Source organism: Xenopus laevis, chromosome 3S (genome assembly GCF_017654675.1).
Source record: "Xenopus laevis strain J_2021 chromosome 3S, Xenopus_laevis_v10.1, whole genome shotgun sequence".
NCBI lineage: Eukaryota > Metazoa > Chordata > Amphibia > Anura > Pipidae > Xenopus > Xenopus laevis.
The window spans coordinates 94,913,088-94,940,543 of record NC_054376.1 but is presented as its reverse complement, the minus strand read 5'-3'; the positions used below and the strand labels follow the sequence as shown (position 1 = coordinate 94,940,543).

The window sequence follows — 27,456 nt, the reverse complement described above, 5'->3', positions numbered from 1 at the left end:
CATATTGTGTTGTATTTATTTATGTAAGAAGACAAGACAAACAAAAACAAACTGGGCAGGGAAACAAGTGCATATAAATTCCAGCACATGTAGGCTACCAATTCAATAATACTCTAGCAGGGGTCTCCTCCCCATTAGGCAGAGGGCCATGTCAAAAAGTAGAACGGGTCCCTAATGAACAAAAATTGCATGCATGATTACACCCCTGATCCACTCCAGTGGCATCCCATTATGCTAAAACCCAGTCTATAATAGACCCAAATTCTGTCCACTCCTTTATAACACCTTCCCCTTTCATGGACTGCAAATCACACCTTTAAATCTCTTGGGACCCCATCTGCCATGTGGCCCTTAACTGCAGTACCACCCAATGGAAGCTGTGGTGGCAGTAGGGCTAATTTATTATGCAATGGACAAAATTCACAGTGTAAAAAAATCACAAAAACCTTATTATTTTTTCTTTCACCTGCAGTTCTTACACTAAGCTAAAGTTCTTTGCATTCCTAGATTGGGCAAATAGTGCGTGACATAAGGGGATCCTGTGGAATGGACCCACGTTTGTTTCCTATCAAGATGTGCAGGGGTCCACTAGGCACTTTAAGCTTGCTCATGGGAGGAATCAAGCACTGGGTTTCAATGAGCCTTTGGGAAAAAGGGAGTTGTGCTCACCATACATTTTTAAACCGTTATGTGGGGCTGCGATAAGGTTGTGACCAAAAAATTCAGACAAACAAATACAGACAAGAATTTGTCTCTTTCAATGAGCCAGTCACCACTGGTGTCAGTGGAATATTTACACCACCTTCTACTCCAGTGGTTTTTGTGTTAATCTGCCCATTGTGGCTTTGCCGAGTGCAGAACATATAGAGCAGGGAAAATAAAAAAGTGTTACAAAAAGAGAGAAAAGCAATGTTTATTGGAGTTTGGTAGTCCTACCCACAGTCAGCTGCAACTTTTCTTGTTCAGCAGTTTTATATAAAAGGTAATGTAATCTAAGTGCCACACTGCTACCCCACTTTAGTTTTTTTAGATTTATCGTACACAATGGCAAAAATAAGTCTCATTGATTGCTTTGCTATGCATAAATGTAAGTAAATATTCTCTTTTAATTCTCTGTATTCTATTGGAATGTACTTTTATCCAGCAATATGGTTTTATGTATACAAATATCAGTTAATTGTGTGATTTTGGTACACAGTGAACTGTAAAAGATTTAAATGCATTTTTCTTTTAATAGAACATAACAGAAAAGCAAACCGAAGGACAACTCACTGCTCTGGAACCTTATAAGACATATTTTGTCAGTGTTTCAGCTTTCACAAAAATTGGTAATGGGAATCAGTTTAGCAACAATGTCAGTTTCACAACAAAGGAATCTGGTAAGCTTTCCTTCATGTGCTTCGTAGTATTGATTAAAACTATATTTATATATATAATGTATACAATAGGAATATACTGTAGAATATAAACATTATGTGCACATTGGTATATGGGGCAATGATATATGAGAGCCAGTGTACAACTCTGAAATCATAGTATGGCTAACCGCGTGCAATGCTGCAGAGCTGCCAATAAATATTGAAAATTATAAATATTGCTGTTGGAATGATTACAGCTAGAATTTATACAATAGGTTGTAATCCATGACAGTTACTTGACTAGTCTGTGTTTATATTACAAGTTTGAGTGGCCTAAGCAGTTCAGCTGGGTTGCTAGCCAAGAAACTTTCTGCATGTCTGGAAGTTCAAGTAAATTATCAGGTGCTCGCCCCACTATTAAAAAATGGGATTTCACAGCAAACGGCTTGCATCTCAGTTGACAATCATATCCCAGGTTCAGAGATTAAATAACCATCAGATTTTAGCCTTCTAATTCTAATGCAAACCATGTACAATAAAAACTAATGATATAAAAGGCAGATAAAAGGATGCTCTACCTCAGTTTCTGTTCATTCTGGACTATAATATTTGAATAAATAGTAAAATGATTTAATTCCTCTATTCATAAATTTAAAGAATTCATTTTTCTTTTATATGGGGGGTGATTTTCATGGTGTCTCTCTCTAGTCTGCATTGTTTTATGCCAGTTGTCAGTTTATAAACAAATACATTGTTGCAGCATTTTTAAAGTGGAATACCAATATCTGCAAAATCTGCAATTGCCACCGGGGCCCAGGAACAAAAATTTAAGTTTTTCAGAATTAATAAGCCTTTTAAAGTGCCAAAAAAGGTATACAGTATTAAAAGATGATAGTACTATTTTAAGCATTTTCCTTTTTACTCCCTAAGCTGTGCCATACAAATGATACTAACAATGTTTCATTTAAGTTCCAGGAATTGTCCAGAACATCAAATGCATTGCTACTAGTTATCAGTCAGTTCTGATTCATTGGGAACCCCCTTTACAGCCAAATGGAATGATCAGTCATTATTACATAGCATCTAATGATAACACCACAATAGTTCCATCTAAAGACCAGGTGTACACTTTTAGAGAATTGCTCTCCAATACAACATACTCTTTTAAAATCTATGCTGTTAATGCTGCTGGTAAAGGACAAGAACAGGAATGCAATGCTACTACAAAATCTGAAGAAGGTAATGTTATTTTCTTATACAGTATCTATTCTATCTCATTTTTATACTTTTAAAGTTTGGTCTTGTGCTTTCTAAAATTGTGGTGCAGAAATCTGCAAATTTAGCCAAATGTAAAAAAAAAAAATGTAATGGGCCATGCTGTTCTACATATTTAATTTTTAATTACAAATGACTGTATCCACTGTATCAAATGGTTTGTGGTATAGGATGAGCTGATTGCAGTAGGTAATTGTTTTTATGTTGAGATCTAAGTCTCAACATAAATAACTCCAGCTAAAGGCAGCATTCAATGCTTTGCATACTTCTGTGATTATCCTCCTTCTCCTATCCTCCTAATCACACAACTTGTAAAGCACTGTGGGTACTGTATCTTTGTCTGGAGGAGACCTGACTATTGCTTCTTCACAATTTATATTTGACAGTTGCTTAGAATTATTAGTTTTTTTCAAAATGGAACTGTTATATTTGGGATTTCAAAATGAAATTATTATTATTATATTCACGTATTTATAAAGCCCCAACATATTCCATGACGCTGTATATCAAAGTGGTATATGCACTGATCATACAGACAAGGGGCAGATTTATCAAAGGGTGAAGTGGCTAACGCTAGCATCAATTCGTTAGTGTTACCACCCGCTGGGACATCGCCAAATTAGTAATTGACTCAGGCGTTAATTTGCTAGCAAAAGAAACAGGCTCTAACGGTCATTCACACTCTATTGCCAGGCAACAAATCGTTCTGGCGAATGTATGTTACTCTGCAAATTCACTAAAGTGTGGATTTTACTGAATATTACCTCTTTCGCCAGAGTTGCCTTCGCCACCTCAGACCAGGTGAAGTGCATTAAAGTAGCTATATATTCCTCAATCTTCTGTCACTTACATTATATTCTGTGACCCCAAAAATGCATCATCTTTTCCTTTTTTCAGCCTGATTGCCTGCAAAAGACCTAACTTAAACTATTTTTGGTTAACCAGTTTTCCCCTATACATTTGCAAACATATGGAACATTAATTTTACAGTGGGCACATGTGTAGGGCATTAGAATAACTCTATTGTCTTTATTAAGGTTCCCTGGACTTGTGTTTTAAAAAGTGTCATTTGTAAGTATATGCACCAACATTTAACATAAAGACGTTAATACAACTTTAAATTTCCGGCCCTAAGCAAATTGACCTGAGCACAAGATCTCTAGCGAAGTTTTGCTAGGCAAAAATGAACGCTAGTGCATCTTCAGTATGGTGACATTGGCGAAGTAACGCTAGCAAAAAATCACCATCGTTCGGCGCCCACGACTTCGCCTGGCGAAGTTTCGCTGATTAGTAAATCTGCCCCTAAATTTTCATACCAATATAAGTGTTAAAAAGAGTCCAGATTAACACAGTTTATGTATTTGCTATATACTGTCCTCATGCAGCAGTGCAATAATAAGCTATATACTAAAACAATTTTGATGAATATTCTTTACTTTTATATCCACCCATTGTTTTTATATTTCATGTTCAGTATTATTTGTACATGCATTTTATTAGAAATAGAGTAAGAATTTCCTTCTCAAGTTGTTCTTCTTGCATGTTAGCAAAGATTACACATTCATACTTTGGCATATAAACAGTTTTATATCTGTTGTCAGCTTCTTATTAATTGTGGTCTTACATTAGTCATGGGTGCTGTGCCAGCTCTGAGTCACTGACAATGCATTCAGTTTTGACAAAAGGTGAAATTAGATTAGCTTCACTGTATTACTACACAGTGTTTAGCCTTACATTTCCAAAATTTCAAACAAGGGAAAGTTATGCTCACCACTATTTTTTAAAACCATTAGGCGGGGGTGCAATGAGGCTGTGACCACAAAATACATATAGACAAATACAAGAGTCCTCTGCACTCAACCCATTATCAATATATTTAAGACAGCGACATTTTGTACATACTGCTACTAAAAAATGCCTTACCCTTTAAACAAAGCAGGGATTGTTTGTCCATATATTGCAATATATTTAAGCTGGCCAACTACATCAAAGTCATCCCATATCTGGCCAGTCCTATGCTCAATTTTATCTGATTCATAAAGAATTCTAATATAGATATTATAAGTCACAGAGGAGTCACATGACGATTTAAAAGCATGAGGGTGTACGCCATATAACTCTGAGTGATATAGGTTATTCAAGATTTTTTTATATATACATATATATATATATATATATATATATATATATATATATATATATATATATATATATATATATATATATATATATATATATATATATATATATATATATATATATATATATAATTTTTTTTTTAAAACAAGAAAGGCCAGAGCTGTATATCAATGATCAGTAGATAAAATAAAGATCTTCATATCTAACATTGTTTCACATTTATGTAGTGAGCTTTAGTTCTTTGCAGAGAATTGCATACACATGTTTCCCATTTAAGGCATCCACAAAGAAAGATGTTATATCTATGATGGTCTAAACATTGGATTTAGGATAGTGGATATAAATATAAAGCATCTATAAAATATTTTTAAGATATGGGTAGACAGTGATCACTTTATCCTATTGCGCTCAACTTCAGTTATTAAGAACAGGCTGCAAAACAAGCATAGGATACGTGGAGTGATGTGTCTAAATTAATACCAGCTGTGCTTGGAAGGTCTGATGAAGGCTTTTTTTAGTCATTCTCAAAGAATGGAAATGTGATTCTTCATGCTGATGTAATAGTAATCCTGTTTATATCTGTAACCCAATAGTACATTTGTCTTAGAATTGGCTGGTTCAGCATACATTTAATCAAATGAGAAGACGGTATCTTTGAAGGTCACTATTGGTCTGTTAAAACCAGCATTTGACAGACCACTAATATGCTTTGAAGTATTCTCTCCTTCTATCTACTCATCAGTTCCTTTTTCTGATAAAAGTGCTGGATTTTTTTTTTATCTATCTGACCTTCAGTAGAGCTATTAAAATCCCTATTACATGAGGCAGTCTAGAACAGTGTTTGTAGAGTTTGTTCAGTGTGCTCAAATTATTTTTGGAAAGCACAAAAGTGTGTGCAGAAGTCTGAGCAAGTACTGATCTTAATACAAATAAAGTGATCGTACAAACAGGATTACAAGCATTAAAGAAACAAAAATATGCACAGTGATGCACAGCAACAAAGATACAGTAAGGGTCACATGTTCAGAGACAGGCGGGGAAGGCGTTGCCTGTCCTAAAGAGCTTAGAATCTAAGTGGGCTTATCCTCACACTGAACCCAAACTCATGTTCCATTCCATAAAACTTGATAGCCAGTAAAAGGAAAAACAGTAAGAGCTAATGTTTCTACCATGATGTTAAAGTACAATTAAACTGCATTAATTGCACTCCTTAATTTGGTTTAAGGCCTATGTATCAACGATTCTGCCGAATTTTGAATTCATGTTGAAAACTTGAACTGAAAAATCTAATTTAATTTTAAAAATACAACTTTCATTGATGTCCCCGCAGACACGCTAGCTTTAAGATATGTAATTTTTTCTCTGGAGTTTTCTGCTCGTAGTAAATCTCGAAAATGAGGATATTTCTTATACTAGAATTCACAATTTTTACTTTCAAAAAATCACTGTAAAAGATCGAAGAATTTAATTATTAATTATATCTGTTCCATAGAGATATTTATTCAAATTGAAATTTTTAGAAATAGAACACTTCCTATTATCACATTTTCTGTATAGGTATAGGAATTCTCAAATAGATTTGAAAAAAAGGGATTTTTTTTTGCATGATTGGGAATAAAATAAAAGTTATTTTTGAATGCTGGAAAAACACTTTCTATTGACTTCTGTAGCAACATTTTGTCCAACTCAATCTTATTTTGTTGCCATGCTTTTCTCGAATTGTGCAGAGAAATTTAAATTCTACTCAGCAAACATACTACAATGCTACTTAAGACTCTGGCTTGAAATAAAAAAATAAATATGTATCCAATTGGTATGCTATTGTTTTTAGTTTTGAGGTGTCTATTAGTCATCTAGTTATTTTACTAAACAAGCTTAATATTAGTAGATTCAATTCAAAAAAGAATGCTAAGAAATGTAAAATGATTTGTTCTTGTCAAGAAGTTTCTTAGTACAGCTGTTCAATTAAGTCGGCAATGTCTCGTTTCAGTGCCTAGTGCTCCAAGAAGTGTTACTTTTCTCAATGTTGAGTCTGGAAGTGTTGCTTTAAGATGGAATAGACCAACAAATGTTAATGGATATTTAATGAACTACAAAATTACAGTCCAGCTTCTTGCTTGTGAATGCAATAACTGGGATGCCAATAATTGCATTGAGATGGTTCTGGATTTCTATTCATTTGAAGATGAGCTTGTTCTTGAAAAGACAATATATGGATTGAAAACATACAGATGGTATAGACTTGAAATAAGTGCTAGCACGAATGCTGGATATGGTGTTCCTTCTCCATGGATTCATACTCAGACATTACCTGGTCGTAAGTGGAAGAAATGTGCAATCTACATATTGTTTTAGCTAATTGTGTATCTATTGTTTACTAACAAAAATAACAATTAACATGGCTGGCAGTTTATAATCCAGTTCTCTACATAATACACACATTTAACTATACCTACAGTATATGAACAGGAATAAGCTTATTAGGCCAGGAAAAACATCCTGTATATACAGGGACCTGTTATCCATAATTTCCGCAATTTGGAGCTTTCTGGATAATGGGTTTCTGGAAAACAGATCCCATACCATACAGTAAATAAAGTAATGTTGAAAAGCTCCCGAATTAAAAAATAAAATAAACAGAAATAATACATTAATTCTGCAGCAGGAATTAAAGATACAGAATGTGTCTTTTGATTACCATGTCATTCATGCTTTATTTGTTAAACATTGTTTATAATAATTTATATATTATATACAAAATCTAAAATAATAACCTGGTACTCTTTAGCCCCCACAGAGTTCCCTTTTATTATACAGATTACTCCAGAATATAACTCAGTACTTCAATTTATTATGTGACTGCTTTATATAGTATATTAAAACAAAATATGGTATTGCTAGGCTGAATGCATATTATATCATTTTATATCACAGTGTTGTCTATCTTTGGGTGACAGGTACCCTAACTGGCAATTCATTTAAACACGTTAATTTCTTAACTACAAGAGAGATCATTGGTGATTCAGACATTTGGATTGACTCATCACTCCTTTACTAAGGAAAAACCTAACACCTGGCAAGTTAAAGCTCTAGAGGCTTTAAGTTGGACAGCCCTGGTATACAGAATAGAAGTTGAATATTTCCATCCAAAAATCATTATTCTGTGTGCCATGCCCTCCTGCTTTATACATCTCTTTTTACTTTTATACATATCTCTGTCTATATTTATTTTGCCTCACTTCGATATTAATATTTTTTTTATATTGTAGGTCATTAAAATAAACTCCAGTGTGAACATTTGATCTTTAAACAAAATTAACTCTCTCTGAGGGGGTTATCTATCAAAGGTCGAATTTCTAAGTTATGTGATTTTTTTTTTAACTCGAGTAAATTCGAATGTACTTACAACTCGAATGGGAGGTTATTTTAAAAAAAACTCAAAACGTCTAACATTCGATCAAATAGGAAGGACCTGAAAATCCGAATTAGATTCAAATTCAAATTGAGTTTGCCTCCAAAAAAAAAAAAACTTGAATGTCAGGAAGGCTATTAACATCTTCTAGTGGTTCAATGGACCTCTTCTTCCATTGACCTCTACATGAACTCGGCAGGTTTTAGGTGCGAAGTTTCGAATTAGAACTGTTTCCAGGGTCGAGGTGTAATAAATCTCACATTCAAATTAAAAGTTTGTTGTTTTAAATTCGAAATTGTTAGTTTTGACAAAAACAATTTGAAAATTTGAATTTATCATTCGAACCTTAGTAAATCTGCCCCTAGTCATAAATAATTTCTATAGAAAGTTTTCTCTTGCAAAAAAAAAGTCTCAAAGTCACTGAATTCAGTTTCCTGTGTAGAAGTTGCTTCCCTGTGTTGAGATTTAGCATATAACCTTCATGATGAGTTATCCAGATCCTATACTCAGCCAGCACACTTTACAGCTACCTTAACATTAGGACACAGATGGATTGTAAAGATGACCCTGACCTCCATAAGACCCACATTCCCGTTGCAAGGATTGAAGCATGTTAATCAGGAAATTATGGTTGTTAGTTACAGAAAATGCATTACTGTTAAAAGCAAAACAAAGTACTTATAAGAGGAAATGATTAGATTATGAGAGAAAAGAGATGGCTTATCCATAGTCAGTAAATTGTTATGATTTATAAGATTCACACAGATAACTTTTTAAACGTTTTAACATAGAGGCATAAATCAGCCTGTAAGATTTATGTAGAAATAAAAATAATGCTGGGAAAAAGTTTGTTGTTATATACACAAAAGAATAGCAAATCTATTTAGAAACAATAAAAACATCAGAATAGCTACGTGACTGAATATGGCTTGATAGTATTTATTAGTAGAGTAACCGAATACAATATTGAATGTATGCAATGTATGGTCATCTACTGTCCCTAAATCATGAGCGCCAGATAAAATGAATGTAAAACTGGCAAGACCATGCACTAAGCAGTCCATTTATTCCTTTTTACATATTTCCAGTTCAGGTGAAACATATATGGGAAAATAAACAGATTTTATTTTTTACAGTTGTTTCTAGTTAGAATGCAAACTGTGCAGAGTGGCAGGAAACTATACTCATTCCTTGTATCAAAATTACCCCTAATATGTTAAATTGATAGGACTAGAACTATTAATAAATAGCTGATAATTCAAGTTAAAGTTTATTTGTTTACTTTTACTGTATAGTTATTAACTAGGTCTAGCTAGGCCTAAAAGCAATAAAACAGTTTTATATTTCAGAGTTTGCCATTGTTTTTCAATATGCTTGTGGTCTAAGGTTGCAGTTATTTCATTACAACAACATTATTCTTAGAGCACCTAACATTTATCTTGGTTAGAGATTGTATGTGACAGGTTGCAATACAATGCTAAAAGTGCACATATCATTTGACAGTTTAGAATTCCTTTTATCTCATGATGCATTTCTCTAATTTAAGCTACAGTTCATCTACTGTTTTTTGGAGGTGTTTTGTGCTTTTAATTATTTATTGTTGGTTAAATGAGTAGAGAAGGTTCGTTGTATGCAGTCTGTGAAGTTTATATGAAACTTACATCATTAAGTTGGTTTTAGTAGAATATTTTGTTAAAGGCTTATAAACACTGAATTAGTTGCATGTAGTTGACATTGTAGATAAACATTGTAGCAAAGCATAATAAAAGATAGCATGCTGATTTCATAAAATAACTTTATATCAAAACCGAATAATTAGGATTGTTGGAACATGTATAGTTTTAGCATTATTGATTTGGCTGCCACACTTCAGATGTGTAGTAAACAAAATGGGGACATATTGTGGCAGAAATCCCCTCTGAATACTGAAGCTACAGGCATTGTAATCCTTAGTAGTGTGGCAACTATTTATAAAAACCCATGTCATCTTCATTAGTTGTAAAAATAGCAATCGGTGTGAAGCCTAATCCATTTCATAAAGATCATTTTTGCCTAAACTAATATTTTAAGTGATGTATTTGTTTATACACATATGCCATCCAAGGGCTCATTTAGTAAAGAAATATAACACTTCAATATAAGTTGCCACGTGTTTTTACCCCCATTTCCCCCCCCCCCCCAGAATTCCAGGGTACCAGTAGTAGCAAATTTTCCACAATTGATGCATGCAAGGTCATGGGCATGTACTTACATGCCCTTCTGTTGCTGGCTATATTAATGGTGCAAGGTATAGCACAATATAGCGCAGTTTGCAGAGGAAACCCTGTACTTACTGGAATAGTCAGACACAGGTTGTCTTGCACCTGAGCATTCTGAACTTTGTGTCTCATGCACAATACTTTATGAAACTGCATAGGCATGAAGTTCATTGTGTTTTCAAACACGCAAGAAATGGTATACCTGACACAATGTCTTAAAGGGATACTGTCATGGGAAAACATGTTTTTTTCAAAACACATCAGTTAATAGTGCTACTCCAGCAGAATTCTGCACTGAATCCATTTATCAAAGGAGCAAACAGATTTTTTTATATTCAATTTTGAAATCTGACATGGGGCTAGACATTTTGTCAATTTCCCAGCTGCCCCCAGTCATGTGACTTGTGCCTGCACTTTAGGAGAGAAATGCTTTCTGGCAGGCTGCTGTTTTTCCTTCTCAATGTAACTGAATGTGTCTCAGTGGGACATGGGTTTTTACTATTGAGTGCTGTTCTTAGATCTACCAGGCAGTTGTTATCTTGTGTTAGGGAGCTGCTATCTGGTTACCTTCCCATTGTTCTTTTGTTTGGCTGCTGGGGGGAAAAAGGGAGGGGGGTGATATCACTCTAACTTGCAGTACAGCAGTAAAGAGTGATTGAAGTTTATCAGAGCACAAGTCACATGACTTGGGGCAGCTGGGAAATTGACAATATGTCTAGCCCCATGTCAGATTTCAAAATGTAATATAAAAAAATCTGTTTGCTCTTTTGAGAAATGGATTTCAGAGCAGAATTCTGCTGGCGCAGCACTATTAACCGATTCATTTTGAAAAAAATGTTTTTTCCCATGACAGTATCTCTTTAACTAGCATAATAAGTTTGTAAGTACAACATTATAGACAGCATTTGGAGGTAATAGCCCAATACCAGTTGCATTAAATTATACATACTTTCATACTTAACTATTGGGGTTTATGCCACCATTTCTAGGTTTGGTGAAATTGTTTCCTCCCATTACATCAAACTACAGTTTTGCTTCTGCATTGTATGTGTCAGTCTTACAAACAACACAGAGCTTGGCAGGCTACTGGATTTAATTTAATAAAAATTATAATTTGCAAAGTAATATTCTTCAAAATTAATTCACATAATTACCCATTTTATATTAACTTGAAGGTGACCTTTTTGTGTTCAAATAATACATTTTCTGAAATTACATACACTGTACACTTATGCTAACTTCAAAACCCAAATAATATTTTCTTGGAGTATAAGGCTCTACATGATCCCAAAATGGGAAATTAAATATTTAACACTTGTTTAAGAAGAAAAATGTTCTGAAACCTAATTGTCTACTAATCATCTGCCTAACTTATACATTACCTGCCATGTAAAGGGAAAATATAGCAACATTCAGTATAGAAATCTCATTGATGAAATTGAAACAGTTTGTTAAACAGATATTTATTGGGTATTATGCATGCCTTATCTGATATAGTGATTATTTTATTCATACAATTAAATATGTAACTTTTGAAAGTACTTATTTTACTATAAGCCTATTGATGTGATGCCTTTAACAATAAATTTATTATAGATTAAAAGATGTTGTTAATATTTCCCCTTTCGAATCAGTAATAATGTATTTTTAACTTTCATTCCTACTTAAATACATTTTATTTGCGAGATATATATATATATATATATTTATCTAAAATAAAAAAGGGTTGTATTTTAATTTAAAAAATTCAGTTGCTTGAATGTCAATGTAACATCTTTTGTAGCTGCAGATGGACCACCACAAAACATAACAGTAACAGCAACATCACAGAGCCTAAAAATCAGCTGGAAAGATCCTTTAGTCATCACTGGGCCTACTTCATTTATGATCAATGTATCCTCGGTAAGCAACAGCAATAACAAAAAAGTAATTTGAAATTTGACTCTCAAATAAAAGCTGTAAAGTTTGTTTATGACTGCAAGTACACTTGCAATTGGGTGTATGCATTCATTGTCATGACATTAAACATACTCGTGTCCGGACGTGTTGCTTCCATACTTGTGCTGAGCACCATTGTGTCTGTCCTTCCTTATCTGATGAACTGTAGGCAAATTGGCACTAGGGAAACCTGAAACTACCACCATACTGAATATTGTTGGAATTCTGTTATTAAACACTGCATTGTGGGAAATTTACATATTGCACCTGGTAAACAAATGCACATCTTTATCTTTGAATGTTTCTTGAATTGATGTTTCTTTTTTAAACACTTGCTTTTGTGAATGCAGCTAGATGCCGCTCCTAAAACAGTGTCTGCCATGGGTTGTGAAGATGTATTGGTTATTTTCCTATTCCATTAATTTGTATGTATTAGACTCGTCTATAATAAATAAAAATTTTACAGACAAAAACCTGGAAGCATAGTCCAAAATAGTTGTAGTACTTAAAGGAAAGAAACAAGCAACTTATTTATAAATTAATACTGAAGTAAATTCAATTAAAAAATCCATATTGCTCTTATTTAAAGAACAAAATATAAGGTAAAATGTAATAAGGTAATGTATTTTTTGGAAAATAAGCAGGTACTTTTTTTTTTTAATTCCAGCCTTGGAGGCAAGTTTTAATTGCAGTAAAATACTGTAAGTACAGTATACTGCTAAGTAGAGCCTCCTGTAGGCTGCCAGTTCACATACGGGCTATAATCAGCCCTTATTTGGCATCCCCAGGGACTTTTTCATGCTTGTGTTGCTCTCCAACTTTTTTTTACTTTTGATTGTGGCTCAGGGTTATAAAAGGTTGGGGACCCATGTTCCAGTGTCTTATTTAAATCAGTACATGGTTGCTAAGGTAGTTTGGACCTAGCAACCAGATTGTTGAATTTGCAAACGGGAGAGCTGCTGAAAATAAAGCTAAATTAAAAAAAAATTAAATAAAAAATGAAGACCAATTGCAAATTGTCTCTCTACATTATACTAAAAGGTAATTTAAAGATTAACAACTCCTTTAATACATGTATTATAGTGATTTTAAGTGTAAATTAAAAATGCAGATATTAATCATATAGATATTAAATAGCTAGTTATTCATATTTTTATGTAGATTTGAAGGTGGCAATAGGTAACAAAAATATTGCTTATCTAGATCAAGATGAGATAACACTTTCATTTAAAAAGCAGTAGAAAACTGAGTCAGAGAATGCAAATAAAATGTGAGAAAATAGGACACACAAAACTTAAAAAAATAAGAAAAAAGTAGGAGCCCCATTAATTAGTGAGATAAGAAATTAAAACAAATATTCGGAATAGTTAGAAAGTATGATTAGATTGCATTAATTATTACAGTATATCCTATTTCTGTGCCATGTCTCATCATGTGCCAAATATAGGGGGTTATTTACTTAGGGGCAGATTTATCCAAACGTTAGATTAGAACTCACCACAGAAAAAGCCATGTTTTAATCATTCCTCAATGGTGTTCACCAATTGATAAATATACTTTTAAAATTCCCATAGGAATGAATGGGAAGTGAGTGAGTTTTTTTTGTGGTGAATTCTAAACTCACACTTTAATAAATCTGCCCCTAAAACTCATTTTATTTCTCATATTTTACCAGAAACAAAAACAACCTAACTCCAATACACAATTTTGGCTTATTTACTAATAATTCAGGTCGAAAAATTTGGATATATATAGAATTGACACTCTGATTTATCACCCCTCAACATCTTCAAAATGGGCAGCTGCCATTTACTTTTACATGAATATGACAGGTTTTACATGGAGTATTTTCGGATTAAGAATTTTAACAGCTTTGGGGCATAGTAAATATCGATAAATTAGATTTTTTTTCTCTAAACAAATTTGAGTTTTTCATGAAAAAGCTCAGCTAGAAAAAAATTGGGTTTTAATAAATAACCCCCTATGAGTTAAGGGGTTTTGAAAGAAAGTAACTTGGATCAGAATGTTACTTTTGACATGGTAAAAAGGCCAATTTCTTAATGAGCTAAATGATTATTATTGACAAAATTTAATGAAAGGCGCTTAAAGGTTTAATTTTTTTGAAAGTTGTATTAAAAGAACACTTTAAAATAGATGGACCGATACAGACTTAATAATTATTAGGTTACATTAACTTTTGCTGCAGGAGTAACAAAAAATATGTTTTTCTATTACATTTTAAACAATGATCCCAAAGAAATATTTTAGAGAAAAGTTCATAACATGATTTGGTGGCATTTTTTTTCAGCCACATTTTTAAAAAACTGGTAAATTGTATTGTTTTTGTATAAAAAAAAAAAGAAAAAATAAGACCGAACTGCTTTCTTGGTAACAATACTCTTAAGAATTCCAGATTCAAGGGGCACTCACCATTACATTTCTTATTAGCACTTAAACTCTTATGCCAGGAGGTTTAGCGACTTGTTTATAGTTTTTACAGGAAACTATAAATCAGGATTAATGCTTTGTCTTAACACAAACTGTTTTCATTTAATATGTGGATAAATGCCAGTTCATTTTGTATCTTTTACATGATGAATTTAATAGAGAGGAATGCATGACAGCTTTGACGACAAGAAAGTCAAAACCGAAATTATTGGAAATATTATCTGAACTATTTTAGTTAGTAGAACATGAGTAAACTTAACACTTGCATGTCCACAAGACCAGGGCTCGTCTGTTTAGTACATCAGAAACTTTAGTGGATGGTGACCCTCAGTGGGGAGAAAGCAGCACATCTGTCAAGAAAAGAAAAAACATGCACAAACCTAATACCTTAGCAGCTGCATTTAATACACACTTCCCCCAAGGACAACTACTGTACAGCTACCTAATCTACTTATAAAAGTACACATTAAACAATATTGTACAACTGATCTCCAATGGGGCACTCAAAGATGTGTTTTAGATCAACTGTGCCTGGACATACCTCCCTCTAAAACTGCTTTCCACCCCAGGAGTTTTAAGTTATTTTATTTAGTGTTAGTGAAATGGTTAAACAGTTAAACATACTATCATGCTGATATGTAAATGATAAGATAATGAAAAAAAAAAGATGCGTGTAAGTTATTTATATTTAGAACTAGTTTAAACAGCAATCAAAGAAGTATGATATGTAATACCCTGTTCAAAACAGAGTTCGATGGCTTTTTAGGTACAGGCTAACTAACATGATTTTTGAGCAGGTTCTAGAACAGTGGTTGTCAAACCTTTTAAGTTAAACACCTTTTCAAATGTCCCATGTTTGGCCAGGGCCATGGATATAGAAAAATATTAGTATTTTAGTCATTTAAGTCATAGTTTCAAGAATATATATTCAACCCACATTTCCCCTTATATGACCTTTAAGCTAAGCTTTCAGGTTTATGTAGAAGAGTCAGTCCCACATTTTGGGGATCGCTGTTCTAGAAATTACAAAAATGATTAACGAGTAGAGTGTGTTGTTGACGCCAGACCAATAAAGTCATAAATACAATCATAGGTCCTTGGTTCTCATTTTTGTGTGAAATGATTTATACAGTCAGGTTCTTATAATGGAAATTACGCATTTAAGACTATTCACCTACATATAATATAGGTCCTGTATTAATATTGCATTGATTACTGTTTCACTGGTCGCTGTCTACAACAGTATCCATTTTATTTTAACAGACACCTGCAATTACAGCTCCACTGTTTTTTTTCATTTTCTAGGATAACAGCGAAGAATACAGTAAAGTTTTCATAAAACTGAGTAATGAAAGTAAAAACTTGGAAGTGACTGGTCTGAAGCCATTTACCAATTATTCTGTAGTAGTTACAGCCTTCACTGGACCCTCTTATTTAGCATACACTGAAGGGAAATCAAGTAGTGTGGTGATTGTCACAACTCTTGAAGCAGGTATTTATTTTCACATACATAAATTCAATTTGTTATTCAATAACATTTTCTTTTCCAGTGCAAGCAGCCTCCCATGGAAATCCTACCTGACGTTTTTTGTTCTGTTTTCACATGAACATTGCTGGTGGAGTTAAACATATTTTTATTGCACTATATGCTTTACCTGTATATTGGCCCATGTCAACACTTCTTTGTAAGTTAGATAACAAAATTACTGATGAAATGCTGGTAGGGAGAATTCCCACTGGAGAATCCACTTGGATATTTATTTAAAGGAGAAACAAACCCTTAATAAAAAAAAACCCTACCCCCTACCCTACATAGACCCCCCTCCCTCCTTACCCCAGCTGAGCTGCTACCCCGGGCAAATGCCCCTAACTCTTTACTTACCCCTCCGTGGAGATTCTGTCCAGCGGAGTTCACGTCAGCCATCTTCTTCTCTTAATCTTCTGAATGAGACTGGCGAAGCAGCGCATGCGTAGTTAGAGAAATTTCCTGTCGCGCGACAACTGCGCGTGCGCCGAAACTCAAGAAAATTGCAGAAGCACCGGTCTCATTCCGAAGATTAGCAAAGCGGCTGAAGATGGTGCCTGTGAACTCCGCTGGACACAATCTGCATGGAGGGGTAAATAAAGAGTAAGGGGCAATTGCCCGAGGGCAGCTAGGCTGGAGGGGGGGAGGAGGGAAGGGGTCTATGTAGGGTAGCGGAGATAGGGCTTTTTTTTATTAAGGGTTTGTTTTGCCTTTAAGTTGCAGGTGCAAAAGTTGTCTGCCCTTGGTAGTTCCTAAAACTGTATGCATGTATATTGCTGTATTCTGCCTGGATTCTCTATAATCTGTGTAGTGTTGTGAGCAAGCATCGGATTTTATTTGTCCATAAAGGCTTTCCACCTTATTTAAAGGTGCAGACTTATATGTGGCCACACCACTCAGCAGTGTAAAAACTAAAACCAGTTTAAAAAATATAATATTGTATGTTTTACATTCCAGTGCCAACTGACCCCCCTACAAACATAGAAATCCAGAAGATTTCCAATGATGTTACAAAGGTTCAGATGACATTCATTCCACCCTCTGAACCCAATGGGAAGATTCAGTACCAAGCAGTAGTTTATAAGGAAGATAATCCTAAAGACAGTCAGATTCGGAATCTAACTATTGTAAAAAACAATAATAATTCTATAACAGCAGTAATAGACGGCCTTAAAGGAGGATACACCTACAGTATACGTGTAAGAGCTTTTAATTCTACTGAATGGCACAAATGATTTGTTGCTATTTATTACTGGCTTAATAACCTTAACCTTACATTTATTGGTGGTTTGGTGTATCTATTATTATTATTGTTAACACGTATTTATACAGCATATACTGCATATTCTGCAGCATTGTACTATAAAAGGGTATAAACATGAAACATTCAAATTACATACACATACAGTTTTGGGGAATGTTATAAAAATGGACGATGGAAAATATTTTCGCAATGCAAAAAGTTATGCCTTTGTGCGAACAAATTTTCCTTTGGCCAAATTTAATATATCTTTTTAAACCCTTGAACTGTTTAGCGACTTCTTTTGATAGTAGAAGAAAGTTTGCAAATTTTATAGTTTGTGCCAGTGCATAGTCAATGTAATAAAATTCCTTATCGAAAAAGTTATGTTTACTCCAAAAGATTATGACACCTCCAAGCACTTCTTAACTTGCCAATTAAAATTTGCAATGCAATTACAGTTTAAGGAAGAATATTACAATGCAAAATTGCAATCTTAATTGTGCAAATTGTTTCTCTCTTTGCAACTTTAATTGCATTCCCCCAATACTGTTTGAACCACAAGGTAAAGAGAGTCCTGCTCAATAGATTTTACAGTCTACAAGAATGTGGAAGGAGCTACAAGACACAAATAGGGGAATGTAATAAAAGTCACAAAGAGAAAAACAAATTGCACAAATAAGAATAAAAATTTGCATTTCAAAATGTAATATTCTTCCTCAAACTGTTATTGCATTGCGGATTTTAATTGTGCAGATTTAAGAATTGCTTGAAGGTGTCGTAATCTTTTGGAGCAAACATAACAACTTTTTCAGTAAGAAGCTTTATTGCATCCACTTCACACTGGGGCAAACTATAAAATAAGCAAACCCACTTCCACTGTCAGAAAAGGTTGCTAAACAGTTTCAGTTTGCAAAAACGATATTAAATTTGTGCAAAGAATTGCAAATATTTTTTCTGCTACTGACTTATTAAATTCTTCCAAATTTGTGCGAATGGGCAATATTAGGAGATATGTGACACTGAACAGTGTAATTAGAGGGTGGCAGTAGCATATAGTGTATGCTGATGGAATGTTAAGCTATCAGTTTCAATATATTTGGAAAATCTTCAATTTCGGAAATATTTCTTTGACACATTTCTAAAAAATTATTTTACACTTTTACACTTTATACATTACCTTTAACATCTGTAATCTGGTAAAGGAACATGTGATATTTGTGTAACACTCAGTAAGTGCAACAGTTCCCTTAATTGTAGAGTAATCATAAATTTATTCTGGTATATTAAACACTGTGTATGGTAACATACAGAAAGCAGGCACAAACAAGCCACCATTGCCTGTAGGTTTTTGTGCTTGATGATGTTGCCAGCACTGTATTCCTAAGGACCAGAATGAGGTTGGGCAGCCCATTTCCCCACTCCTGCCCCTACCCATCATTTAGACGGACAAGTTAGGGTATGGGCACGTGTTACCTCCTGCCCCATGGCACTAAGTACAGGACTGCTTTGGTGATCAAATCACCATTAGATTAGGGCCTAAAGTAAATTAAAAAAATGTGGTATTGAGACAGAATTGCTATAATAACCAATAGTTTGTTTATTAAAAAAGGTAATACAGCTACATAAATAACATGAAATATCAAGTTTGCTTATAAAAAAAAGGTAATACAGCTACATAATTAACATGAAATATCAAGCACAAAAGTAAATATTTGTTTTGGTGAATGGTGTCTATAAATATTTCTAATTTGCATTTACTTGTAATGTCATTAATGAGCCATCATGGCATCGAGACATATATCTACCTAAACATATTACAGATGAAACAGATGAAACAGGCCTCATTAAAGCTTATAGAACATAACCACATCCCTTTTTCCTCTGGGATTTAACAGCATTTTTGAAACAGAATGAACTTAAATTTTCTGTCACTATAAAAAATAAAATAAATCCTAGATATTTGTTGATTAAGACAATAGCAAAAAAAGTATGTTCAGCTAAAGTCATAATAATAACTGAACTCAGTTTGAACAAATAGATATAATGTGAGAAAAAATGATACAACTCCCCTTTTAGGGGCCTATTTATCAAAGGTCGAAGTTAAAAAAACTTTGAACTTCGAATTCAAAAGACCAACCGAATGGTGGTCGAATTTTTTTGGGGTCGAAGTGGTCCGAATTCATCCTACTTTGAAACGTACGATTGTACTTCGATCGTACTCCCATCTACCTCAATTCGAAGTTTTTTTAACTTCGACTTTTGATCTCCCAAACTCCCCCAATTGCCTCCATACAGGTTCTAGGAGGTCCCCCATAGGCTAAAACAGCACTTTGGCAGCTTTTAGATGGCGAATGGTTGAAATCGAAGTTTTAAAGAGACAGTACTTCAAATAAATTCGACCTTCGAATTTGAGGACTTTTTCAAATTCAAATCTAATTTGGACTATTCCCTAGTTGAAGTACACAAAAAATAGCTCGGAATTCAAAGTTTTTAAATTCTAAACTTCATCTCGACCTTTGATAAATCTGCCCCTAAGTGTCTTAAAATAATACTATATATTCCATTCCATTTGGTTTTGGCTATTGTATATTTAAAGAGGTGATGTCAATAATTTTTCTTGTATTTTCTGCTCCCTATGTTCTATGTGGATGTTACTGACTTTTAGTTAATGGTCTTGCCTACGCTGTATTAGGTTAGCTGGCCAGAACCTTGCCGAACACAATATATATATATATCATTATGGGATGGGCCATAGCAGCCGAGGGATCAGTGCATGCCATTATTAGGTGCATGGTAAATGGAAATTACTGGAGCACTCCGTGGTTAAAGTGCTCCAGTGACCTACCTTTTATTGTGTCTGAAATGAAAGTGGGAAAGTGATTAATTGTGTCAAGGAGCAGGCGACCACTGATCTAGGGACCTTTACTCATTTGCTATTATAAATTATTAGCAGCATGGCTATACTAAAATTAATTTATGACATATTCATAGCAACAAAAGGAGCAACCACATAGGTTTCCTTTCAGCCTAAACACAGGGAACAAACAATAATGCTAGCAAGTTAAACATATACTAAGTGCAGTTTTGATTCGTTTTTACTTTGGTTTTCAAGTTATGTATGTCAATCTTCTGCAGCTTTCAAGTTTGGAAACTCAAGTTTTATATAGTTTGCAGGCATCAAATCCAGTAACTACTGTGTAACAGCCTGCCTGGAATTCAACCAGTGACCTGGTGTTTTCTGAGATAGTTCTTGGGTGCATGGACGTAACTATAGAGGTAGCAGACCCTGCGCCTGCAGGGGGACCAGGGAGGTAAAGGGGCCCCATGAGGCCCTAATCCATATATAATTTCGATAAATATTGGTAAAACAGTTCAACCTCTAGACATTTTGGGGTCCTGAAAAATAATTTGCTGCGAGGCCCAGTAATATCTAGGTTCGCCACTGCCTGGGTGAGCTCTTGATCTCATTTATTATTCCTGACTATTCTTCCGGATCCTGATTCTGTACTGTGCTGTCTAAACGGATATTGACCTGGCCTGTTCCATGACTACCTTACTCTTTCCCCCTCCTTCCCATGTTTCTGGTCCCTTGCCATCCAAGTAGCAAAGGGCTCCTCAGAACGTGAAAGGCGGCTGTTATAGGCAGAAGCTTGAGCCGTGATCATGATCTTGGCATCTGTTCTGAGTTTTGGGATATCTAATGTGACATTCTGTTAATAAGGTGTAAAACAATTACAGGAATTAACAGGAATATGTAATCACAAGCCTAAGAATCATGTAACACATTTTAAGAGCAAAGGCTATTTCAAAAATGTTATGTTGTTATGTGATTACTAACCCTATATATGAGTGTTCTTTTTACCTGTTTAGATATATGCAGTAAATGGGGCTGGAGCAGGACCTAATGCTACACAGATGAGAATCACTACCGATATTACAAGTAAGCAGATAAATCAACCTGGTTAGGATGAGACAGGTTAAAAGAAGCCAAAAAAACCCTACCCAATGCAAGACTTGCAATGTAATGCCTTCTAAAAACAGAAGGTGTTTACATGCCTCATGCTGAACTCAAAGGCACTGTTTTCATACCAAAAATGAAATTTTAACACACAAAGTTTTATGGGCAGAGACATGCAAATCATTCCTACTACAGGTAGGCATACGTATCTGTATAATATACTGTATTATTTATCACCTGCCAAACCTTATATTACACTTTGTTTTCTTCTAAATCAATGATTTTGCCATATGTTTGATGGCATAATTGCATCCTATACAAAAAGGTGCACAATATTTTGCAACATGCAAACATACTTACTGTACATAATTCCAGGACATGTGTTAAGTATAGAGCTCCCAATCACCTGAAGATGTGTCACATGAACAAAGCTAGGGGCAATCTGGTAAGAAAATATTATTCAGAAGTGTTTTTCTTTATTTTTTTAATTATTTTTTTGGCAGAACCACCCCAGCCTGAAATGAAGCCAGTGCCTATGCTTAACCCCAGTGGAAGTATTATTGCAACTGCAACTACTTTTACCATTAAGATGCCCATATGTTTCTTTAGTGATGATAATGGGCCAATAAAATACATCCAGATTGTTGTTTCAGAGGTAGGAGGTAAGTATTTAAATCATATTTTATGGCAAGATCTAATAATATTATATCGTTAAACAAATACAGGTATGGGCACTGTTATCCAAAATGCTTGGGACCTAGGGTTTTCTGGATAATGGATCTTTCTGTAATTTGGATCTTGGTACCTTAAATATACTAGAAATCATGTAAACATAAAATCAACCCAATAAGGATTACTTATAACTTAGTTTGGATCAAGTGCAAGACACTGTTTTATTATTACAGAGAAAAAGGAAAACATTTAAAAAAATATGATTATTAAGATAAAAAGGAGTCTATGGGAGATGGCCTTTCCTTAATTCAGAGCTTTCAGTATAACGGGTTTCCTGATATTGGATCCCATATCAGTATTGCCATTTGAAACAGTATGCATAGGAAACATAAAATGATTACATTATAAAACCTATGTTTTATAGACCAGAAGTGCTTATCTGCAAAGGAATACCTCATTATGTTATCATTTCTTAGCAATCTGAATCAATATCCTGCTGGACCTTTTTCCTAATACTGGTGAAACTTTATACCAATAAATTTACCCATATTTCATTATAATTATTAACTAACAACTGTATTAGCAATTAACTTATTAACAACTGTATTACTGTGCACTGGCAATTGTTATCTTTCTATTTGTAATACTACGTAAACCATAATGAACCCAACCATTTCAAATTTGTAATCTTTGGTGCCTAATATCCAGAAAGATAAAGTGGCCTGCTTTAGGTCTTGAATAATTAAACCTGCTTCTATTATTTGTGTGATTGGCCTCATTAGTGTTGCTCTATTTTTCCATGACAAGGCATGGTTGGGGTATGATATGGGCATGGTGAAAAACTCCTAAATTTTATTCTAGAATGCTTAATGTCTCAGAAGGTGTAGGAAAACATGAAGGCATGGAGAGGCTGGGAAAATAAAGTGGCAAATATTTAGCAGATTTCCTTTTCACCTTGCCCACCATGACAGCTACACTTTCCCGAACCTATTTACTGAGTAGGAGGATGGCACCAAACATAAAAATAAAAGCAGCATTATTTTAATGAAGGAAGAAAAATAGGATGATGAACTTCCATGACAAAGTGAGCACTGCAAGCCAAAAAACATTATAGTAAGAGAGAAACATGTGGGAGAAGAGCCACATTACAAGACTTTCTATTTCTCATTAACTTAATTTTCTGCAGACCATGTCCATTCAACTGAAATGAACAGCAGGTGGTATTTATTTTAAATGTATTATATTAGCAGCGTAAAAAAACTGCTAATACCTTGAATACTGCGAAAAAAAATAATGAATGTAAGTTGAGAAAGTGCTCAGAAGTGTAAAATTATTAACATTAATTTGATTTGAGGGAATACATTTCAATACATTTTTTAATAAGTATGGAATCCGGTGCCAAACTATTCTGCAAGAAAGGACAAATTGCCCAGCTTGCAATGAAGGACCATTTTTCTCCCAAACTTTATTTGCTGACATGATGGCCAGAAGATACAGTTTTTAAGACAACATCCCACAGAGAATCTCTTCAAATGGATCAACTGTTAAGCCCACCTAGGGCATAGATGCCCTTTTGAAAGGGGAAATCCTTAATACCAATAGAACAAATATTCTAAACAGGGCATATAGGGCCCACCTGACCACTAATAGAAATCCAAGATTTACATTTTTTAATTTTTCAGGTTCATAACAAAAGTCTGCATAAAGGCCTAATATTAGGTACTGATATCTCAACTGAATCTCTAAGATCTGATGAAAAAAGTTTTATAGTTTGTAGAAAATCTCCTTGCATACAAAGGTGTATCCATTATCTGGTGAAACCATAGTTAGATTCACCTGCTCATACTCTATGCAGTTAAACTTTATAGATAACTCTTATTATCAAGAAATTTGAGGACATATTATACAAGGCAGCATTTTCTACTGGTTCAGAAAAAAAGCTAAAGAATCATCATGTGCTATTGTGCTAATGGTTCTGATACAGGCTAGTCAGAACTAGTATGTCCATGCTCCTAACCTCATACAAGATGGCAGGTCACCACTATCCGTGCCGTCCCCACTCCCAGCAGATAGACAACAAAAATCCCTATACTGCATTATGGGGAGTGGAAGATGACTTGCCAAGTGCAATATTACCGGCTGGTAAGACCTGCTGGAGGCACTCTGGGCCATTTCATTACTGCAGGTGAAAATGCACACATAAAATCAGAAGACAGACAAATGGAGCTCTTGGCACAGTAAGAAAAACGACAAACCTTGTGAAACTCCTTAAAAATCTTTTAAGGGTGGACTGATGCTGCTACTAGTGCAAAAAGCAGATATATCTCGGGACACAGAGAGAAGAGAACAAGCAACAAAGCAAGGTCAGGGCGGCTCTTTTTTAGTTTAAGGTGGGTCTTTTACTCAGAGTTAGTTATTGAAGGCATAGTTGTTGCCAAGATGAAGAAAGTTAGAAAACACATATTCCAGCTTGAGTCATGAAGATAATAAAGGGCATGACTTCCAGGTTATTTCACATTTGCATTATATCATTTACAGCACAAGATGATGGGAATATCAGCAGGTGGCATGAAGCCTATCACAAGAAACCAAAGCCATATTTTACAAGTGATGGTTTTTCAAACCCATCGTGCCCCAACATTCGAACATCTGATGAGTATGTCATTGGAGTTGATCATTCCTGTAAAACCATGGACATTAAAGATAAATTCTGCAATGGACCGTTAAAGCCAAGAAAACAATACTTGTATGTGCATTCTTTGTATAAACCACTGAAATTCCACTAGATTGTTGTTCAGAGAATGGAAACTGGGGAGTAGCAGGGGATGCTAGGTTCTAGGAAGCCCTGCATTTTCTGCCTGCTTAGTGCAGTCATTAAATAACATTGGCAAATAAACTGCACCTATAATATAATGTGCATAGCAGTTGCTTGATACAGGCAAGCAGTTATTTACCCTGTTTTATTACAGAACAAACTAATTTGACTGAAGGGAGCTCTGTATTCTACACCTGATCAAAGGCAAGTGGAATGTACAGAGCTCCCTGTTAATTCTGCACTTTACACTTACATTAACAGGAGCAATGGTTGCATGGGTACTAAATGCAAGTGCAAAATAAATGTAAATGCCCATGATACCTATATAAAGACACTGATAAGATTGCTCAGCAATGGAAATAAGAATAGGTTACCACTTGAGCAGATGCCTGATAATGATCATCTACATGTACAACTTAATTATACCTGTGTTAAGGCTAAGAACAATATTACACGAGAGATGACATAGTAATATGCAGTTTTGTGACATCTCTGTGCAGAAACCGCACCATTTTCATACTGCAGAATCCACATAGTCTATTGCATATAAAGTGACTTATTAAATTGGATTTTTGTATGTAAGGTTGGAAATAGCAAATTAACTAGAGTTGCACATCTTTCTTTGGTGTGCTTGTGCAGTTATTATTAACATACAACCTAATGTGTTGAATGGAAAAATTGTATAAGACCTGCAGGCATGGTTACAACATGACCAAACATAAATAAAACTAGTGATCACATAAAGAAATTTTTTTTTTATCTTTGATAAGTGTTATACAATAAATAGTGATGGGCGAATTCGCGAATTTTTCGGCGAAGCGAAACGGCGCAAATTCGCCCATCACTAACAATAAATATTTCTGGATGACAGAAGTATTAGCATCAGTTTGTGCCTAACTTTATAAAGGTATATTGACTGAGTTTGGAAGGAAACAATGATGAAAACAAACACACATACAACTGGCTAATTGAGTTTATATGTAAATTAGTCAGTTAAAGGAAGTTAAACTTACTTAAATTCATCTCTAAAGTTGACGATAAAATGTTTCATAAAAATGCATTGACAACAACTTTATCTTTGTAGGTTTAAATTTCGAGCAACCAATATAAAAGGCCAGTATACAGATTCTAAGTATTCACATGTGGTCAAAACATTAGGTAAGAAACAACCTTAATATTGCTAGCTTTGTTACTTGTTACAAAATATATTGAACTTGTGCAATAAGCAAGATGCAATGTGATTTTCTCAGAACACAATGCCTCCAGCTATTTAGTAAAGCCCCGGTCCTTTAAAAACTTCCTGTCAAAAAGCAGGCATATAATGCTGTACTCAGAGCAGCCATCAGGTGGGGACAGGGAGGGGGAGTTGTAGGGGGCCCCGAGGGTAAGGGGGGCCCGGTCACGCCGCACTTTCTTGATTAGCCTGGCCCCCTGCTTTCTCAGAGCTGCTGACTTCCCCTTATTGGTCACTGAGTTTAAGTCCCGGGTGAGCTGCTCAGGGATTGGATAGCTGAGGTTTGAACTTCTCCTCCAGCTCATCTAATCACCATGCAGCTTTACCACGACTTGAAATTCTGTGACCAATAAGGGAAGAAAATGCAGCCACCTGTGCTCCCTTCCTCCCTTCTGAAGTTGGCAGCTCACTGACAGCAGGTGGGCCACACTAATGAAGTAAGGTAAGTGTAACATGGCAGGGCCCCCCTAAAGTTAACTCTTTGTGGTCCCTGTTGTGTGGTGGGACCCTGGGCACCAAAGTTTTTTTACATGGACATTTAAGGGGGGCCCTGTCCACCAATGTTCTTATAATATGGGGGGGGGGTCCTAGCCACCAATATTTATTAATGGGGGGCCCTGACCACAAATGTTTTTTTTCAATGGGGGGGCCCTGACCAGCAATATTTTTTATTAACATGTGGGAACCATAGCCACCAATGTTTTTTTTTTTTTAGTGTGTGGCGGGGGGTGGACCTGTGGGGTGGGGTGGGCAGACCTGTAGGTGGGGCTTTTGGTGGGCGCAGCCCAGGGGGCCCAGGAAATTTTTTCGTATGGGGTCCTGCGATTTCTGATGGTGGCCCTGGCTGTACTACTGAGGTTGTGCCTGAACTTTCAGTCACTCAGGTTGTTTACACAAAATAATGTTAAGCTTACCTCACTTGGTCAGTGTTTTATATACAGTATTTGTACATGGAGGACTCCAAAATTAATTATCTGATGAGCTAATTCTACTGTAAACACCACAGCATTTATCAGCTAAGAGGTAAAATGAAGAATAAAATTGTAGTTAGTAAAAGGGTGACAAAGATTAAAAAGAGTGCTAAAAGGAGTCACAAAGCTTCACATTTTGCATAGATCCAGAGGGTTATTTATCAAAATCCGAAAATGATAATTTTCTGAAAAAATACTCCTTCCAAATAC

The 27,456-nt window shown here is 34.9% G+C and overlaps 1 protein-coding gene across 1 annotated transcript in view; it reads left to right on the top strand.

Moving 5' to 3' along the window:
• Positions 1 to 27,456, top strand: part of LOC108712382 (phosphatidylinositol phosphatase PTPRQ-like) — a 197,893-nt gene that overhangs the window by 142,053 nt on the left and 28,384 nt on the right. The window contains exons 48-57 of the mRNA XM_041587767.1: positions 1,238 to 1,379; positions 2,328 to 2,597; positions 6,763 to 7,089; positions 12,226 to 12,344; positions 16,134 to 16,320; positions 17,311 to 17,552; positions 21,467 to 21,536; positions 22,058 to 22,216; positions 24,765 to 24,972; positions 26,126 to 26,199. Of these exons, the coding sequence (XP_041443701.1) occupies positions 1,238 to 1,379; positions 2,328 to 2,597; positions 6,763 to 7,089; positions 12,226 to 12,344; positions 16,134 to 16,320; positions 17,311 to 17,552; positions 21,467 to 21,536; positions 22,058 to 22,216; positions 24,765 to 24,972; positions 26,126 to 26,199 (1,798 nt within the window). The remainder of the gene's footprint in view (positions 1 to 1,237; positions 1,380 to 2,327; positions 2,598 to 6,762; positions 7,090 to 12,225; positions 12,345 to 16,133; positions 16,321 to 17,310; positions 17,553 to 21,466; positions 21,537 to 22,057; positions 22,217 to 24,764; positions 24,973 to 26,125; positions 26,200 to 27,456) is intronic.